Here is a 13218-nt window from a genome sequence, read left to right on the forward strand (position 1 = left end):
TCATATCCTCGATGTTCCTAGTAAAACATCTTTGGACCTGCTCGAGCTTTTGCAAACCTGCTGAATTCATTGGAGCCCAAATGGGTGAGGCGTATTCAAGATGTGGCTGATCAATTGATGTGTACAGAGTTAGCATTGTGATGCTATCTCTGGACTTAAGCGTTCGATATATCCAACCTTATGTTTGAAACACTTTGCTCATAAGCAACTGGATGTGCTCATCGTCCTTTTCAATCTCCTCAGTCTTCCCTCTTTCAGAGCGAATAAACGTAAATGGACGAGAATGCGCTCTAAGATGCCCGATTTGAACAGGGTATTTTTCGCTGAAAATCTTATTGTTGATACATTCTAACACCATAAATAGACCATCAACTCTGCTGAAAAATCTTTCAAATCCTCAAGCATTGAAATTTTCAACACTTTTGATCTCTAGCTTGAAATAACAAGGCGCTATATAATGCAAACTTTTAGCATACCAGCTACGTTATTTGATCGTCTTTTTCCATGTAATTGTCTTTAAAAACTAAAATTAAGTCTAGAGATAGTGATGTTTTAAAAGTTGGTCATCAAAAACTTAAGAAGCTGTGCTTTTATGTGATCCTATTTGGTTAGAAAAGATGATTGAAAAAGTGTCAATCATGCAGTTTACAACCTCCTTTAAAATGATTACATACATGTCATAATTGTTCCGAATTTTACCCAGAGGATTTGAAAGGTCTCCGAGATGAGTTGTAGGGTTATTCATTGTTTCACAATACTTTAGCCAGGCTTTTTTATCTTATAATCCCTCGATAAAATCTAGCATGTTCAAGCGTGTTCTCTCGTTTCTACGTTTGTTTATCCGCACCTAGAAGAAGCAGAGGCCGCTTATCTTCCTCAATGAAAAGGACTATTGAACTTTCCATTATTTACGTGAACAAAAAAGTTCTTCATGGACGAGAGATTTGCTCAATAAAGTTATTCATTCACCACATGGAGTCCAATAATTTACCTTGAGGGGAAATGAATCAGTTTTTTTAGAGCTGGGGCGAGTCTACTTTGAGTCCGAGTGCCCTGAGTCTTTTCTTCGATTTTGTAAAAATTGTCCGTGCTTGAGTCTCTTAGAAACGACTTGAGTCAAAACTCGTCAATCAATATATTCACTTTTTTCCAAACTTGGTCAGAAAATTGGCTTTACTCCGTCAATGACCACAATGAAAAATAGCTCTCGAAAGATGGTTTCATTAGCCTTGTTTAGCTTAACAACAATAAGATGAATATCTGGCCAGAATCTGGCAAAAAGTCAGAAAATCAAAGGACAAGCCCCAGCACTGCTCACACCAAAACAACTTATTTGGTCTGGCCATAACTTGGTTCAAGTACTGTCACTAAAATGTTGTGAATATTTGCCTCCAAGGGCGGACTTCGAACCCACGCCCGCTGAGGAAGATTGATTTGCCCTCTCTAGGCAGATTAATCCACTCAGCTACCATGGTTCCCTGCCTATTGACTCATTGAAGCGGGATAGGCGGATGACGTCACCGTCAAATTTTGAGAGATCACTCCTACTTTTGAGGCTTCATATCTCTTTGCTGAGTGATTAAATTGAAGGTTCAGTTCTTTTATCCATTAAAGCAATGGTTCATGCAGGTAGGTATTTTTATAAACTGTCTAAGTTTCACTCATTAACATGCATAAAAACTAATTTTAGAAGAAAAAAAGCCATTTTGCGGCTGATTTTTTTTGTATTTTAAAATTTCGTATTTTTGCAATAAACTTTTTGAAACCTTAGAAACTGTTATTGTCCAATATTGAGATTTATATCTTGGATTTTTAGTACCTCTACTGTTTTGAAAAGTGCCCCAATGACCTCCCAAAATGTGTGCTGCTTTTCATCGTGCAGCTGCTACTTCAATGTGTCAATTCGAATTATTTTGTGTTTTGTGAAGTCAGATGGCAGCTCTCTCGCCCGGCTGCCATCTAAATTGAGGGATTGAGGGATATGCCGCTTGGTCATCACAGCCAACATTAATGGTTACCTCATCCTAGGGAATGACCGCAGGTTCGCCCATTTAATCTGATAAGGCAGCAACTTATGCTGTAATTCAAATACTGCAAAGAAGCTTGGACTCTGCTAGCCTGGATTCGAAATTCGGAAATTGGAAGTGGATGCTCAACCACGACAGTACCCTAGCAAGCCGTCTATTCAATGTGTTTGGCCAAATTCAGCGTGAAATCCGCCAACACTAACCACACGTAGACCCCCAATTCCGCCAACCCGCCATCGAGACTTTTTCCCCCAAGCACTTAAAAATCCGCCACATGTTTGTAGTTCCAAGCTAACTGTTTGCCAAAGTAACAGACCGGTCTTGTGTTTTGATCACAGACCCAGTGACCCGAAATTGTCCTTCCTGGAACAGGCAATTTCACGTCTGGCAATGCTGTGAGCTCATAACAATGAGTTTAGATTGAATCGACAAACAATGGTGGATTTCTGAGAGAGCGAGAGAAAGTAGCCAACGAAGTGTCTACAAGTATTGAAATAAAACAACTATTGGCATCATTAGTTTCCTGAAACATTCAAGCACCGATTGATCTAAATGACTCCACACCGCGCCAGCCCCGAGAGAGACACAACACAAACGGACTCTGCACGCAGATTTCGTTGATTTTAAAAGATTAATTTAGAGTGGGTAAATGCTGGATGGCCTTGTTAGACCGGTTTGGAAGCAAGGCCTGGACCATCAAGAACGAAATGATTGTGAAGTTTTAAGATTTGGGCATGGCTTTATTAAATGAAATTTTAAAAACATATTGATTCAAATTTAATTTGTTTTTTCATGAACAGCTACGGAACTCGTCACCTACAATGAAATTGTGCCCCATGATGTCCCGATTTCAAAAAGTACCCTCACATGTCTCGGCATTTTTTTGTGGCAAGACATGGCCTGGGCTTCCTGTGTCGGGTTAACAATACAATCTTGCATTTTCCTTGATAGGATAGGGCAATGGATGGGATTTCGATCCTCTGAGTTGAAACATGATCAGGAGTGCTTCACAATGAATGAAGTTGTGCCTAAGATCTGGCAAAACACTCCAAGAAGAACCTTTTTCTAACTGGAATTGCCACTGGTTGGCATTGGCCGCTCATGGTGGTTGGGTTGTTGGTAAAATGTGTTATCTGGTTGATAGTTCAATCCCATTTGTACGTTCTAGGGCAGAGAACGTCCCCACCCATCTCATACCAGGTGAAGTCCACAAAAAGATAAAAGTCATATTCACTCACAAAGTCATCAAGGGGATCAATGAAGTGATTGGCTGGCGCACAGAATACCGTAAGTCAAGAGCAGGTGTTCCAAACAACTCATTTGTTTTGGGGTTTTTCATTACCTGGTCAGCTGTTGTCTCGTGGTGGCTCTCGGCCAGTCAGCGAGAACCTGGCAAAAGGAGATGACGCGTCTTTTACATGAGTGTCTTTAGTGTTTGCTACTGATTAGTGATTACTGATGGGGATCAAATTACTAATGACGGGGGTTGCAACTAGGGCTGCAAATTTACATTTCAATCACATATGAGAATACTGGTGCAATGTCCGAAACCCGTTACTTAGCCTCAAAAAGTAACCGTGATTATTTTTCGGCAAACCAGGGTTGATTTTTTACTCAAGCACACATTTTTGCGTCACGATGGAACAGGCGGGTGCTTTCACTTTCCACGTTTTCTGGTAACCCTGAACTTGAAGTTTGATTTGATCCCATCTACTGATGGGACTGAGCAAGGAAAACCAAATTTGAAAGATTTTCAATCAAATAGGGCTAGTCAAATAAACGCGTTCATGGACAACTGACGTTATTCCATGGAGTAAAATCAAAGACAACATGCCCGGCCAAACCGCAATGTACATGCATTGGATTTTGACATTTATTCCATTTTACATTCTTGTCTAGGCAATTAGCATTGTGGTATTCAGCCAATTTGACTGTGCGTTAGCTGATTAGCACCAAACATGCTCTGTTAGTAGGGTTTTGTACCACAGCTTGCTCAAAATCACTCGATTATTGAAAATTAAATGGGCGAATGGTGCGACTTGACTGCAATGTTTGTCCTAGTTCTCTCTCCCCAAAATGCCCAAAATCAGGGTGCCCAAAATCAATACCTTTTTGAAGAATATGATGAAATTCAAGGGTGTCTGAAGTTCAAACATATAGTAGATAAGAGGTGCCTCAATAAAACAAAAATACAAGAATCACAGAATAAGATAAAACTGGATGCTAAAACAACACGAAATAAAGGTCATTTTGATCTTTTTCCTATGTCGTAGCATTGTTCTTGATCTCATGTATCAATCTGTTTTAGTTTAAAGATTTTCAGTTACCCTTTCTTACCATAGAAACGAAAAGAAGTAGAGTATCGGAGGAGGAAATAAGAGGTTGCGTGAAAACTGACTCATTTCTTTCGTACATTTTCTTCGCATTTACTGTTCAAAACGTGGGGTTTCAGGTTGTGCCAAAGGTGGCACATAAAATCGATGAAACTGTCATTACAAAATTGACAGACACTGGATAGTCAATTCCACACTAAATTGCTCCTTCAAGTAGATCACAGATTGAAAATATCGCTTCTGTCCCGGTTCACCTTTTCATAAGTTCACTGAGACTCAAAACTCCAGTTTTGAATACAAGTAAATAGTTTGTAATGACTTTAGGACTACAAAACGATGAAATATTAGCATGACTAGTTTGCTGATGAATTCAAGTCGATACGACCATATAAATACAAAATTTGGTCACATGTTAGCCGGAAAAGGACCAAACCTCTGTCCCAAGCATCAATGAAACAAAAGACATGTGAAGATGGCACAAAACATATTCTGCTTTGGTGCATATGAAAAGCTCCAATTGACGTTTCCGATTGAGCGTCGTCAATTACGTATGGTGCTCACCGCCATCTACCATTCAAATGGCACGGTCAATAAAAGTTGTTACGGTACTCATCAAACATTTTATTCGGATATTATATGTCAAACCAGTAAGACAAACCAGAAAAAACCAACGACCTTTTAGACAAAAGTGGTCCCAATTCTTCAATAGTACATGTAAGAGAATTGAAAATTATTATTCTCCCAATTGTTCCTCGCGATCTTTCAAGCAAAGCGGCGCAGGATGAGAGCACCGAACGCTACAAGGGAGTTCATTATTTCAGAACCAGTTGCACTATTCCCATTGCTACCTTCAGCATTGCACTTAGAAGTAGAGCAAAAGCAAACTGTCGATTGAACCTGAAAAGAGAAGAATAAGGGCGGCTTTACACTAGGATGGCAAACCGAGATTGAGTCCGGTTTGCGGATTGAAGTTGGATTAGTGCTGGGGCGAGTTCGGCAAAACACTCGAGTCCAGCAGAGGACTCCAGTCTTTCACCAATTAAAAAAAAATGTTTAGAGCTTTAAATATACCTGTTTCGACTCGCCTTCGGTAATATCCAAGCAACCGTCGATCCAAATTTTAGGTAGAGCTGGTGTCTCAATTGCCTTTTTGATTGCTTGTTTTACTTTTGGGTTTAACTCCTCAAATGCAGAATCGTTCAGCTCCTTTTTACCACAACCTTTGATGGTCTCTTCTTTGCCCGCATTCTCTGTCGTGTACAAAGGATAAAGAGTACAGTTAATAGGCGAAAAAAATCCCTTTTCTTTCGACATTTTCAAATCCTAAACCAAAAGAGAGGGAAATGGAGAAAAAGGAGACTTTTTAAAGCAAAATAGGGATCAAGTGAACGCAGTGTGGCCCAGAGAATAGTGGAAAATCGGTGTCGTTTACAGACTTTGCCATATGACTCAAAAAGTATCTGTCCAATGTTATCCAATTTTTTCAAATAATTAGAGATCGGATTGAAAGTTGCGCATGCTTGTTGTAGGTCTGGCTTCAATCTCCAAGACCAAGCAAGTTAGGAACTTTTTGACAACAGCTGCATTTTCAGTCCCACACCAATTCTTTTTAACTCCCTGACCTTGTAGACAAGAGGAAGGGAGCATTTTCCAATCTTGGAAGATTCCTTCCATGGAACTTGTGCGACAAACAAAACTGACACCTTTTCTTTGGCGACATCCTTTTGTGTAACAAATGTTCGTAGCGTAGTTGTTGTTAAACAAAGCTTTAATAAAAAAAGTCGGTTGCAATTTGCGAGCATCGTAAAATTAGACCAATATATAAGCTTGCCAAGTAAAAATACCAAGAGCATTTACACGATTCTCTGGGCCACACTGTAGTATATGGCATGATTCAAACTGTGGCGAAAAATAAGCTGCCGATGCGATTCAATAGAGCAAAGTTATGACCAAGGTACCAAAAGCATCTGTAATCACGCTTTGCAAACAGTATTAGGATAGTGAGCATTGATAGCAATACTGTGCCAAAATTACACCAAAAATGAAAATTAATTGAATTTCCTAATAAAAATTGTCTCATGATTAATATGATATTCTGAATAGCATTAATATTCAGAATACTTGTAAACACTGATTATCAAGAATTATCTGAACTTCAATTTGGCATTATGAGAAAAGTGATTTTTAGACATTGTATATGATTCATAGTAATTACTCGAATGTATGCACTTTGACTTTGTTATTGAATTGGTTTAATACCTTCTTGTCATTTTGCGAACCCTTGTTCAATCCCAGGCAAGCCAAGTTCAAGCTTCTTTGCAATATTTGGTTACACCTGAAGTTGATGTTTTAAGAGCAGCCAGGTATCAATCAAATAATAAGTGTCTATGGTTTGAAGTACAAAATATCGGAGGTTCATCTACTTACTGGCTTGAACAGTGAGACAAAAGTGGAACTCGTTTGGACATTGCTTCAGTGTTCCCATGGAAGTTCCGCAATCAACCATCAATCCTGACTCGTTTTCACAAGTGTAGCATTGGAAGTCCTCCGACATAACTATCAAATATCAAGGGGGATCCAGGTCATAACTCAAGAAATATAAGATTGGTTATTCATAAGATAATTTACCTATACCAGCAATGGCAAGAATGCCAAATAAGGATCTCATAGTCGATGGGTCACTTGGAATCACAAAAGCTTGTCTAGGGTGAAGGCAATCTGGACACAAAATGAATTAGAATTGAAAGCAATGCGTCGAGTTTTATTAGTGCTTGAATTTGAAAAATACTACAAGATAAATGACATTGACTCCTTTCGTTATACCAAATTATGACCGCTTTCCAGGCTTCTTTTCCTATCGAATCATTAAAAGATTCACACTCGATTAGAAGCGATGATGTTTCTCCCTTATAGACCTCTTTGGGGGGTAATCAAATAGAGGGTGGGATTCATTGACCGCAATGGTGTCGATAAGTCATTTTTTGGATAGTGTTTGAATTGCACAGAACCGAAATCAACACGGATAACGTTAATGAAACAATCCTTTTTAAATCATAGGGTTTGAACACAGGGAGGTGGCAAAACCTATTTTGAGCAACAGAAAATACTTTTATAACCTCATTCAGGCCTTAAAACTTGTTTATAATTTGTCTTTATTCAAGAACACCCCAATGTTCATATAAGGACCCCTGAAATATTAACGATCATTCAAAGGACGAAAAGATTCGAGTTGATTGACTTTTTTTTTCATTTTTGTGCGGGCTTCCTTACCGCTACCGGGATTGGAATCCCAGCAGTTCAAGACGAGAAGATTATTCATTGTACTTGACTTTTATTTATATATATTATTTGATCGACCAACGAATTGGAGTTGGCTGATCTGGCTAATCCTTGAATATAAGGTTGATCCGGAATTTTAGTCAAAAACTTGTCCCTGAGCTGGATTCTAAATGGCTTATTACTCATTTACGTAATTTAATTTAATATTTTGCTGCAACTTATAACTTGTCTCAATCTCCTCTGAGTAATAACTAAAAAGTTCGTTATTTTTTCATTGAGATTCCACGTTTCATGAAAACGTTACATTAGCAAACTGTCAGTAGGTATTTAGTAGTCTTATATTTCTTTGAGGTCATTGTCACTTGTTTCCGGATTTATTCAGGGCAATAGCATAAATTACAAGTAACGAAATTACAGCACTTCGTTTCGTTTTTAAAAAAAAGAACTTGAAAATATACGCATTTAAAAATTGTGTAATTGCAACATTCCAACAAAGGTAAAAACTATTCATTTCTTTTTTTCTTCCAGAGCGCCCTTCATTTCTTTCTCTTGAAACTTCAGACAATTTTGTCAGAAAGTGCCAATTGTCCAAACAGTTCTAGCAGAAATCCATTCACGGCGTTTCAATTCTGAAACAGGAATCGTCCATAGATGGAGCCATTGCTAAATTAGTTTCAATTTTTGAGGAAATTTGCTCCAATCTAGCAATCTCTGAATGTGTTCCCAAACGTGGGACGCGGACAAAAGTTCCAAAATATAGGAAGACTTTTTTTTGAAGAGCATTTCGAATCCAGTAATTGCGGTGGTCTCCAAAACAGTTGGCCGTAGTTCAGGGCAAGATTAAGCCTACATCGAATATGACCAGTTACAAACTGAGAGTAAGGTTGTTCAGGAGGTCAGGTCGAATCCGAAGGCACTTTTTCTCTCAATGCGAACTCTAAGAGAAAAATGAAACACTCTGTTGGGCCTTTTGAGGTTGATGGGGAAGCCGTTAGCAATGTAGAGACTATGGCTAACATGCTTGGAGATCAGTTCTCCAGTGTGTTTTCAACCTCGCTGAATTCAGAAGCAACAGCACATTATTCTGAAGATGAGTCTGTTGAGATTGACAAGGTTAGTCAAGTTGAGCGTTTAGATGATCTTGTAGTCACAGATCAAGATGCTTTAGAGGCCATCAGGGACTTGAGGCTTTCGAGCTCTCCTGGTCCTGATGGGGTAACATCTCAGTTTCTAATGCGATGCTCACTGGTTCTTGCTCCGGTTTTCTCGTACTTGATGCGTTGCATCTTGGATCAGGGCAAGTTTCCATCTTCACTAAAGTTAGCTCATGTTGTGCAAATTTTTAAAGGGAGAGATAAGTCGCTCCCCATGTTTTTTCAACCATTTTTTTGAATTTTTTGATCCACTAAGTAAAAAGTTCACGTCACTTTTCCGCCGTACTACCTTGAAGGGATCATCCCATAGATTGTCCAGCTTTTTGCGTTAAATCTCCTTTAGAACACTGAACTTTCTTCCTCGAATTCCTGGTCCAAGACCTTGATAGTTTTGTCATGTTCGGTCTCTCTTTCTCTGGCCTTTTTTTCAACATTTGACGTGCCTGCATTCTCAGATTCGAAAGTCGGTCGTGCAATTAATCCGAAGATTGGCTATCTGAACATCCCAATCCCCAAGAAACGTCTAACGACATTCTCATCTTCGTACCATGAGTTGCTTCAAATGGCGGCATTCCAATGGACGAGTGAATGGTATCATTCACCATTATGATGGTGGGTATTTTGTCAACCCACTCAGATCCTTCACACGATGTCCGGTTCAAAATTCAAAATGGGGCGACTCATTCTTTCCACCGGGTTTGATTGATGGTGAATCATTAGTGCACATTATATTATCAGATTCAAAAACTACCATGAATAAGTAATGATTTATGTAATATATGAATGAACATATGATATGTATATACAGAATTCAATGCAGATTGAAAAAGATCTCACGTAATTCGACATCAACCCAACATATATGCAGGGCCGTTCATCAGTCATGTACTACCTGGTGTGTACTTGTATTGCATGCACATGCGCATATGCAGCTGTCCTGCTCTCTCTTTCTCTATTGCTCTCTCTATATATCTCTCTGCCTCTCTGACTCCTAATCTTGATCTTGAATAGAACGGACGTGAAGATATAATCCTCCGAGTATATTGGGTTAGGGGTGTGTCCTTAGGGACATAACACTACCCATCCATTGCAAGAGTTGATTTCGCAACCTTGACTCCCTCTCAAGGAGCACCTCTCTCTCCTGTCCCAGACACTTCTTCTTTTAACCTTCCATTTATCAAGTAATCTTCGTTAAAACTGAATAAATGGCTCAGTTACGAATACCTAGCAACCATTAATACTGATGACCTTGTAACTCGTCGAGACACATGACATTATAAAAAGAGACAAAGAGAAGAGTTCGAACGAGAACTATGTACCATTGCTTTACCTAAATATCATTTACAAGAGAGTTGAATTTCATGTATTCAAAGTAAAAATTCCAACGTGGGACATTTTCTTTCAAGAACTTCAAAGAACAATTGAACAATTGTACAATTCTCGTGACAGGTTCAATCAAAGGTCTGATGGGTTTCAAAACCTATCAAGATCGCATCTACACATGCTTATATTCATGGCAAAATATCAAAAAACGACAACCTATTGAGCTCATGGTTACGCAGGAGGTCATTCATTATTTTACATCAAGGCTTGGTGAATTAAAATCGAATGCACTTGTTGGTGTGGTGCTGAGTCATAGATTTAAATGCTAAAACGAGAAAATTGATATTGCTAGTGGCTTGTGGAGCATATGTTTATCATGTAGTGCACTCAATGAAAACATTTGAACACATTTGGACTTGTTTTATGTCCCCACATCATGCAAGGTTTATAACAAAAAATGTAGGGCGAGTATGCTCAAAGTAGAAAAGGGAGTCTTTTACTTGGCCGGACTTGCCCCCACACTTCCTTTTTTATGCCCTTTTGACAAACCATCCTATATGTATCCTCTTCATAGTTTTCCATGCCCAATTAGATTTTAGGACAACAAATCGGAACTAGTAACGGCTTTTCACTTTTTAGACAAACAAATAAATGGTTACATATTTTGACCAAAGTACCTGGAACTGTAATTCAATTCTTTGTTTGAGGAATGAGTATACTTTTATCTTTATGCAAAATCTCCACCAATGTTGCCCAACCTCTTCATCTTCTTGCTATGAGTTCTAAAATTGAGCCAAATCGTTAAAGTAAATCCAACCAAAGACTAAAACTAACTGCGGTTTGAGGATTAAAAGAAGTCACGGTGGTTATATTTTCTGATTAAGTGTTTGCTCAAATGCCAATATACATCTAGATATTTTTTCTCTGTCAAAGAAGCAAAAGGAACGACTCTTGTGAAATACACATCTTTAAAAGTAGCTCAGATAAGTGTGTTAAATCACTTAAAGCCCATTAAATTGCAACATTGTTGAAGACAGAGTCAATCAGTAATAAATGTACTCTTAGTTATGCAGTGACGTAAAATTTCAGAAACTTCTATTCAGCACATGCTTAGTTTTACAACTTGAAGGTTGCGTTTTACGCCTTAAAAGATCGAAAAATGGCCTAATTGTGCTTCCAGTTATTCCCAAGGCATATTATTGTCTTTTTCAATGACTCGACAAGAAACAATATTTCTCCATTTTCTTCAAGATTTCTTTAAAAGCAAAAACTAGCAAAAAATGTTGCATAAAACTTACAGAACATGCAAAATTGCCTTTCATTTTACTTAAGTGCCAAAAGCTACAATATCCTATCGTGTTCCTAAAATATCTGAACGATACCTGAGACAGCTTAATTTTCCAAATTGTCACTTTTTCCACTAATTAATTTCTACGTACTAGCAATATTTTTATTGAACGTTAATAGAATTTTGTCAAAATTCAAGATTAAGCTGGATTAAAGGTGCGATTGACAAGTATGGCATCACAATTGTGAAATATTGACATTAAGTAAGTTTGAGTTATATTGCAAACTATTTTCGGGTTTTTCTTCCTGCTTCAAAAAAGTGAAATATTTCCATTTATATTTTAGGCATAGAAAAAGCATATCATATTTCTCTCTTGGATATAACCGAAGCAATTTGTGCCCACAAAATCCTTGGTCAAATCTAAACCCATGGAGATACCATTTTTATTTTTATTGTATATAAAGAGTATACAAAGGGCCATGTACGCGCAAAAATTTGCACACTCCGGATTGCGGTTTTCCAAAGGTCAATGGTTAAAGGTTGAATAAGGACATTACTCGTCAAATTTCCCATTGGGCACTTGTTTATCAGCATTTCATCAAAATGCTATGCTTTCAGGAGTATTTTGATACCAAATCCATTTTAATTGGATTACTACAGCCGAAGTTATGGCTGTTCAAACACTGGTGGTCAAGCGCTTTGTCCAAATATGGGCATAGCCCTAGGGCTATGTTCATCCCATGGGACTGAAATTGTGCATGTCAACTTACTTTAACCTAGTTAATAATTGCGTGAATTTTCATGACATTCTGAGACCTAAGCGTCGGGAAGGCGTGTGCACTTGACGTGGAATGCCCTAGAGGTCAGTTTGGAGCTAGGGGGCCTTGACGGGCGTGAAGAGAGAAGGAAGGACATTGTCTGATGAGGTGTGCACATGATGAGCTAGGGCTGGAGGCCCAAAGAAAAGTGGAGACGCCCACCCACGATTTGTAAGGGTGAAACAAGGCGCCGTCATGAACGTCAAGGAGAAGTCTGTTGATCCGAAAGAAGTCTGCTCCAAGAATGGATGTATCAACATCGGCAAGGTACGCAGAAAAGAGCATAGAATGCTTGCCAAGTTGGAAAGACAAACGTTTTGTGCCAAACGCGGGAATGGAAGTGTCGTTAGCTGCCCTCCAGAAAGTGATGGGTTGTGTTGCAGGGTGTGATTGAAAGATTGGGTAAGTAGAACCAGAGTCCACCAAACAAGATTGGCCATTGGTACAGAGATATACCGGGGCAAATCCACTCTAAAGAGAATTTGGAAATAACTTTTTATTCAATGGAGATGAGGAATCTTTATTTTATATCATTTTCAATATTACCACCGCTGATTTCAATACATTTACTCAATCGTGCGTGCCACTTCTCAAAGACGTGCAACACGCCACCGGCCGTAAGGTCTTTTAAAGCCCCATCCAAGCCTGTTCGACGTTGAATTTCAGTGTCAAAACGGATTCCTGAGAGCTCGGTTTTTAATTGAGGGAAGAGCCAGAAATCACAGAGTGCCAAATCCAGAGAATAAGGTGCGTGGGGCAAGATCTTGATACCTTTTTGTCCATGAAGTCCGAGGTTGCCGGCAGACATGTAGCCTGGTATTGTCCTGATGGAGAAGCCAGCCTTGGGCGATCTTAACTGGTCTTTTTGCCTCAAAAACGTAGACAAGATCTTGATGTAGTAATCTTAGTTAATGGTGGGGGCCCTTGGGTAGATATGTCTGGTAAACCATCCCCTTGGAGTCAAAAAGGCAATCAGCTGTCAATTTTTTCTCACTC

The 13218-nt window shown here is 38.9% G+C and overlaps 1 protein-coding gene across 1 annotated transcript; it reads right to left on the reverse strand.

Annotated features, from left to right (window-relative positions):
• Nucleotides 1-4966: 4966 nt before the first annotated feature.
• On the reverse strand, nucleotides 4967-7132 carry LOC131892055 (uncharacterized). The gene is made up of 4 exons (XM_059241784.1): nucleotides 6989-7132; nucleotides 6788-6916; nucleotides 5432-5610; nucleotides 4967-5257 (listed from the first exon to the last, which is right to left on the reverse strand). The coding sequence occupies exons 1-4, from the start codon at nucleotides 7026-7028 to the stop codon at nucleotides 5123-5125; spliced, it is 483 nt and encodes a 160-aa protein (XP_059097767.1). The 5' UTR covers nucleotides 7029-7132; the 3' UTR covers nucleotides 4967-5122.
• Between the last annotated feature and the right edge of the window lie 6086 nt (nucleotides 7133-13218).

The sequence above is a fragment of the Tigriopus californicus genome, chromosome 12, assembly GCF_007210705.1.
Source record: "Tigriopus californicus strain San Diego chromosome 12, Tcal_SD_v2.1, whole genome shotgun sequence".
In the NCBI taxonomy this organism is placed as follows: Eukaryota; Metazoa; Arthropoda; class Copepoda; order Harpacticoida; family Harpacticidae; genus Tigriopus; species Tigriopus californicus.